At 41.6% G+C, this 7597-nt stretch overlaps 1 protein-coding gene across 2 annotated transcripts in view; it reads right to left on the reverse strand.

Annotated features, from left to right (window-relative positions):
* Positions 1-7271, reverse strand: part of MAP3K14 (mitogen-activated protein kinase kinase kinase 14) — a 29376-nt gene extending 22105 nt beyond the window's left edge. The window contains exon 1 of one of the 2 annotated variants that reach the window (XM_069951804.1): positions 7079-7271. Coding sequence is in view for 1 of the 2 variants with exons in the window: in XM_069951803.1 (XP_069807904.1) it covers positions 6825-6838 (14 nt within the window). In the remaining variant the exon portion in view is untranslated. Of the gene's footprint in view, positions 1-6824; positions 7013-7078 lie in introns of those variants that run through there. The other variant, XM_069951803.1, reaches the window with a different exon arrangement.
* Positions 7272-7597: the final 326 nt, after the last annotated feature.

Here is a 7597-nt window from a genome sequence, read left to right on the forward strand (position 1 = left end):
TAAAATAACGTAATGGATGAGCTGTAATGGATACTGACAGACATAGCACCCGTTTCACCTCTGGAAGGGTGACATGAAAAAGTTAACAGTGCTTTAACTACGCCTTGCATTACCGCCCTCCCTTCCCCCTCCTCCTCTCTTTCTCTCTCTGCCTTCTAGGCTAGATCTGCAGTTCTTGAGAAATGTTTTTTTTTGCGATTCTGGAAAGTGTATCTATGTAATAAACAGGAAGCAGGAGGCAGAGAAGCACAGCGCACAGCGGCATCACCTGAATCGGGGTTTCTCAACCCAAAAGTCACATTCATGAAAATTTGTAGCCTGTAATGAGTTCTTAGAGTAACAAGTTATACCGGTAGTAACCTAGTCTATTTATATCTTAACACTCATGGCTGGACCCAAAGGGAAGAAAGAAAATGACCCAATGTTAAACAAAGTTTGTAAGAATTTTGGGTGATTTATTTTTATTTTAGACTTTTCCATTTTACTATCTTTATTTTCACATAATTGTTAAATCTTAGTTATCAGTGTAGCCACTCTGCCTAAAACTAAGCTAAGACTTCCTGTTTGTCTGAGATGATAAGGAGGAGTATGCTGGAAAGCAATTTACAGTATTGAAAGACAGTGAAAGACAAAACTAGCAGATAGAGAAGACAATAGCATCTCAGCCTCCCCTTCCCTGTAAAAGTTACTAACTGGCCCAGAAATCATTCCTATTCATGTTAACGGGACAGCTCCTGTCTATTGTTGCCTATGTCATGGCACTTGCTGTAAATCGCGTGTCTAAATGCTGTTAAAAACCATCTTGGGCAAGATGGCCGCCCACATATTATTGTACAAAAAAGAAATAAAAAAAATGATAAAAACAGGTTAGAAAAAAAGATGATGACCTTTAGGGTACATGCTCTAGTCTGGACAGACCTAAGATGTTCTTCAAAGTATGTCTCTTGCAGAAATGGGGCAAACAAATATATATAAAATAGAAAAATAAGTGTTAGCTTTCCCAGAAGCCATGTTTTTTCCTAGTCAGATGACCTCTGCGGCAGGGTTATATTTACTAATAGAAGAAGAATGGATCAAGTTAAGCACATGGGATCACTACTTTGTCTTGAGTTAGAAATGAGACCCTATGTTGTTCTGCATTACGTTACTCAAATTAGCGCTCTTCCAGAAAGCTGGCTCTCTAGTGCCACCTATTAGAGCTTTACCTTCTACAGGAAAGCTAATTTGCCTACCGTTTTCCCAAGGAGCATTGCCTGGCCTATAAGACTTCCTATGCAGCTTGGTGGTCTCCCCAAGGATGTACATTACCCACTCAGACCGATTGTAATACATTTATTTCGGTTTTAATGCCCCTTTATACAATTGCCCCACACTTCCCATAGGTTTGCAAAACCAGTTCCCTGTCCTTATACTCCTGTAACTGTATCCCGGATCCCTCCTCCACCGTGTGATTTAGACCATCTTTTCTCATTGCAAGGCTCAGCGGTTATGGAGATTAGTCAGCGAGGGCAGCAGGATATGCTTCTTATGAGTAAGTGACTCAGAATGCCTGGGCCTCTTACTGACCCGGCTTTTTTCTACATTCAGGCTTGTTAATGAAAAGCAGATCTCATCTTTTATACATTTTATCCCAGTGGTCCTTTGAAGTGGTGCACTAAGTATTATAACGTATAGCACGCTATTGACAATGGAATATATAACTGTATGTTAGATGTGCAATACTGCTTAGGAGAATTGTCAACTCTGATGGAATTGCGCTTTACAGCAGCTTACCTTTATTCATAGCCGTTCAAAACAGCTATGAAGTGGCTATTGTTAATCGTGGCGGCACAAGAGTTTCTTTCATTCTATTGAGCCAATATTCTTATCTTATAACAACTATTTGTTGTAGGTCCCTATACCAAGACTCCAGAAGATAAAACCAGCTGTGCCCAGTCGTTTTAGGTGACTGTATTTGTACACTAAAACCTTAATTTCACAGCGCGGCTGTGTCAGTACAGTAGTAAGAGCAACGGGCAAGAGATCCGCAGTGGATTTTGCTGTGGAATTTGCAGCGTAAAAACCGCTGCAGATCTGGTACGTGTGAATCTAGCCTTAAAGGGGTATTCCGGGCAGGGGATATTTTTAGGGTATGGCAGGGGAAGGGGTGGAAATAGAGGCCGACGGTCACTTACCTCCCCGGTTTTAGCATCGGGTCCCAGATCGTGCCTCCCCGTTCTCCTGTCCGGTCGCCGCTTCCTGGTCTGAGCTGTGACTTGAGAGGTGACGTCTCAAGGCAGCTCAACTATTCAGCGGCCGAGGAAGCGGCAGCTGGACAGGCAAACAGGGCGGCGCGATCCGGGACCTGGCATTGGAACCGGGAGGTAAGTGACCGGCAGCCTCTATTTTCACCCCTCCCCCCGCCATACCCTAAAAATAACCCCCACCTGGAGTACCCCGTTAAACTGTTTCTGAGCTTCTGGCGTCATGATACCGTGAACTCTGCATTCTGCTCTGCAGCACATTGTCTGTATATGCTGACCATGCAAATGCCCCCTTAGGCATGCAAATGCCCCCTTATGCATATGCCCCCATGCAAATGCCCCCTTATGGACCCTATAAAACTACATTGCCAGGAGTTAAAGCGGGGAGTTAAAGCGCTGCTTGCAGGCTCCTGATTGGTCGCAATCTAAACATTCAGACTTTTGACTGGTCTCTCTTTGACATGTTAACATTTTTTTAATGACAGTGCCTATTTAAACTAAAAAACTGTTTTTCAGCAGATGGCTCTATAGTTTAACATTGAGCAGCACAATGGGTAGGACCATGAATAACCCCTTGAGCAACAGTATGTTTTTGGGCAACTTTAATGCAGGAAGGATCCAAATCTATAGATTTGTGCAGACAGTTGAAGGTGTCACTGTTGTTAGGCAAAACTTTTGACATGTCATAGAGGTGTGTCAAAAGTTTTAATTGGTCCAGTTCCGAGTGTTCAGACCAGTAACAATTGGGAGAATGAGCTGGGAGAAGACACTCTGCAGTATGGTCCACTCCCGCTCTGTGTAGGAAAACAAAGTCGGGCTCATAATGTAAGTCTATAGAGCCCTACTTGCTCTCCTGATCGGTAGGGGTCTGAACACTTATTACACGCATCAGCAGCAAGCCGAGAAGCTGCAGGGAGGCTGGCCAGGTGATCGCTAGATCGTCCAGGCACCCCATAGAACATAGCGGCGGTCTGCTGCCGCAGCTTCTATTGCTCGGTGCGACGGCGGCATATAGCGCTATTTAGATTGTTGAGCTTTCAACATGTTGAAAGACAACGATCATCGGACATCGTGCTTGTTGGTTGATCGTTGTCTTCTATTATATGAGATGATTATCGTCCGTAACAGCCGATATCGGACAAATACGGCCAATAATCGCTTTGTGTTATAGGGGCTTTAGACCTAAACCGATATGGGTCTGAACACTCAGACCTGTACCGATCAAAACTTTTCATGTCAAGAGTTTTCCAAAATGCCAGTGACACTTTAAAGGGTACAGAGATTCAATAATACGTCTCCATTCACATTGGATTTAAGTTGAAAAAAAAGTATGGGCTGAAATTTAACAAATGATCATTGTAAAGCAGTAGTCAGATGAAAGATCTTTAGTCCAAGGACAATCTTTTGGGAAAGAATATTCCCAAAAGGATTAATCGTCCTTTGGCAGGGACCGTTGGTCAGATAGGGCCAGTATTGACAACTAGAATGGCTAACATAGGCCGAACTGTGTATGGCTGTGTCTGTGAAACAGTAGTTTATCAGACAGTTCATTCAACAGTTGTTTAACCATCAACCTACTTTTTTTATGTGACTGATCACCTTAAGGGCCGCTCTACATTTTGTGCAAAAGTAGGCTGACAGCAAGTTCGGCATAAGTATAAGGTTATGGGGAATTCCTATTCCTTTGTTCTTGAAGGGATAAGCTGACACCAGAGCAGTCTGACTGCGGCTTATCCCTCCCTATAGAAAATACAGGAACATTTAGCTATGCTAAACCTCCATCTGTATGGGGAGAATGGTAGAGATGACAGAGATTATTATTATTAGGTATATAGGCAACTTAATTCTTCCAGCTTCCTTACACCCAGGGGAAAGTAGGTTACTGGAATGCTTGCAATATAAGGAACCATTTGCCAAATCAGAATTTTTGCCAATTCAGCATTTTGCCATCGCGAATGAATAGACCACAGTTCTTTAGAAATATTCAGCTTTTAGTCAGTGCTTTCTGTCTGTAGATGCTAAAACTGTACCAGTCCTTCTAGGTATCCATAACATACATGTAGAACTGATCTAAGTCAATTGAAATGACAGTCACAAACCAGTCATACTTGTTATTGCATCTCCATTGACTGTGGTGAAAAAAGCTGGATCAGAAGTAATCTGGGCTGATCTTAACTTGTTTGGTAGCGCTTAGAGAGGCCGAGCTATTGTGGCCATAATACAGACAGTGAAATGAGAACTTAGTAGTCTGAAACTGACCTTACACAGTAGCAACTTTTTGACATCTGAGTGAGGGAAAGAATCAAGATAAAATATGCATTTCTCACTGCCCATACTCATGGTCAGCAATTGAAATTTGCAAGGAACTTTTGAATGTAAGGTCTATGAGAGAACAGTGCGCACCTTGGTGTTTTCTAAGAAATTCTATCCATCTAGTCATATGGTTGCAGCCTCATAAGGAAAGTGGAAACCACTGGACTGGAGACATATGTGATAGTTACACCTGTCCAGAATGTGAAAGGTTCCGTCCTTATAGTGCCCATAACATATAAGAGCAAAGTTGTCCGATCCCAACCATTTCAGCAAAACCGGTGAAATATAGTATAGTATGATTGTGTACTTACTCCTTCCTGACAGGTGATGTCAAGCCTAAGTCCACCTGAACACTCCGACCGACCAAGACCCTGACCGATCAAAATTTTTGACGTCTCTTTGTGACATGTCAAAAATTGTTTCTAATGAACTCATACATTGTACATTTGTAATCATTGTACATTTGTACAATGTATTTTTTCGGTGGGTGTAAACCAGGACTAACAGTTTTTTTACTAATCCGAAAAGTGGGCCACATGTTAGGGTAAGTGCACACTATATGAATATGCTGTGTATTTGCCATGTGGAAATTGGTACAGCCTATTACAGTACCAGTAAATATGATATTAGACGTCTCACCTGCACACAATACAAACAGTTACTGACGGATATTGACCTGCAGCATGTCAGTTTAGGTTGTGGATTTGTTGCAGATTTTTCTTATTAAACTCAATGGAGAAGGTAAAATTTGCACCAAATCTGTAACATATTCACAGCACATCTGTATCTGTTATAAAACGCTGCATCGACATTCAGCCCTGCATTTATCCTTTAAGCCTGGTCGAAATAACAATTATTTCATTACAGAATGCAGATCCATAAGTCTGTAGTAAAATGTGTAAGTATTATATGTGGGTATATATGTCCTGGGGCTTCACCACACATTTCACCACTATAGCCGCACCTGGAGCGGACCTACACAGTTGTTCTAGTCTACCTCTCTGTTGTTATATATTCCCAGTAGGCCCTGACCGACATAGTTGTTTCAATCTCTAGCTGTTTAAAACTACAACTCCATACAGGTCATACTATACATGTTGGGAGTTGTAGGTACAATAGCTTGACAGCCTCACATTGCAGACTTTGTTTGATGGCTATGTAAACAAGGAAGCAGGTGCCAGCGGGCACAGCAACGGTCGGCATTTCATTAACCAGCGCAGCGATATTACGGGATAAACACCTGCTTCCCCCTAAACACTTACCTATAAATAACAACCCTCCTCTGGATTAGGGTATGTTCACATCCGGCAGATTTGTTACTTAAATAATATCATTCCCATACATCTGAATGAGACAAGTTTCTGCAGGAAAGGTAAATAGATATTTACATAGCACATTCAGATGTATGGGACAGTTGCAGAAATTTCTGCGATTAATCCGCCATGTGTGAACATATCCTTAAAGACATATCAAAGAGTAACATATTATAAGAGGAATAATGTGCTCAGTGGTCTGAGAGTGGATATGTTATAGTATATTACATGGGCTCTACGATAGGACCCACACAGTTCAGCTGCTGTTTATTTGCAAGTTCACATTTTCTTTTACCAGGTCATTCAGATTTCCACTTCAAGCACTTGTTGATACATGTGTCTGTTGCTGCTAGGTGTCAAACAGTGAAGCCAGCATTACAGCTCCGTACAGGTTGTCGGACATAAAGATGCCGCCATAGCCCTCAAAATCACTAGACAATGTTTTTAAGTAGCTATAAGACCCAGGTAACAACCCCTGAGGATGGGGGGGGCTTTATATGGTTTCCCATAAGAAGGTATGAATAAATAAACCGGATTTTAACCACTTCATATGAAGAAACAAAGCACAGATTTAGGCTGAAAGCTTCTTGTATGTCTACAGAGCCATTGCATTGATCAAATATAGTCAATAAACAACTTCAAAGTTTTATCACAATATCAATCTCCTTTCATGATAAATTCTGCCCCTAACAATAGTTGCAGCCGTATGTATATTTTACAGCAAGTTTTGTGCTCAGAGTGATATATATATATATATATATATATAGATATATATATATACTATAAATAAGTGGTAAGTACAATAGAAAGAATACACATTAATTAAAAGCCAATGGTCACGTATACCTTCAATCACATGATCGGTATGTATAGATCAAGCAGAAACGAGTAAGGTATAGACACAGGCAGCAGTGATATAACCCTCAGTATAGGGTGCATACATGCATCGTCTCACCTTATGGGGTTCATGCAGGCCCCAGATTTCAAGATCGGATCTTGGACAAACCTCACGTATATGAAGTTGTAAATGGACTCTATACACTTGCGTGCAAGTACATACGAGAAAACACTTCCTTCTAGCCGTTCGGTAACCTACTATCGTTCAGTTACCATGCCTAGTGTGTACAAAGTCTTCTTGTACCTGGCATGCCTAGACTCCAGACCTGCAGTCACACCCCTCGGTAATACACAACCACTACCCGCACTCACCAGCTTCTGATTTTGCTCCTTTGTATTCTCTCTCCTTGAACTTGACACTTGTTTCTTCCTGACAATCTTCACACTCTATACATGCCTTTAGTCTATACTCTTTCTATCCCACCCCCTTAGTTGTCTACATACTACCAGAGTTGAAGGATTTTTTTCTTCTTCTCCTCCCTACAGTTTCACAGCCCTGCTCCTCCTCCCCCTCCTCTCATGTGATGATCTCACTCCTCCTCCCCTTGCAGCACATTGAACTTATTCTGCTCACTGATTGGCCAACAGCCTCATGGAATTTCCCGGCAAAGGCTAAGCTTCCAAGAAGACAATAGCCGATGGGTCTATAGGCTCTCTGTACACCTAGTGGTTAACGCTTTGATACTATTAGAAAACATTAAGCTCCTTCACGATAGAAAGGAACAACTTTTTAAATTTTTTTTTTTTTTTACATTCTTAAAAGGATAAACTTGCTACTGTGATGCAACAATAACTGGTTCCTACTAGAGTGTATGGTATATTTTGGAAATG

Source organism: Dendropsophus ebraccatus, chromosome 14 (genome assembly GCF_027789765.1).
Source record: "Dendropsophus ebraccatus isolate aDenEbr1 chromosome 14, aDenEbr1.pat, whole genome shotgun sequence".
In the NCBI taxonomy this organism is placed as follows: Eukaryota; Metazoa; Chordata; class Amphibia; order Anura; family Hylidae; genus Dendropsophus; species Dendropsophus ebraccatus.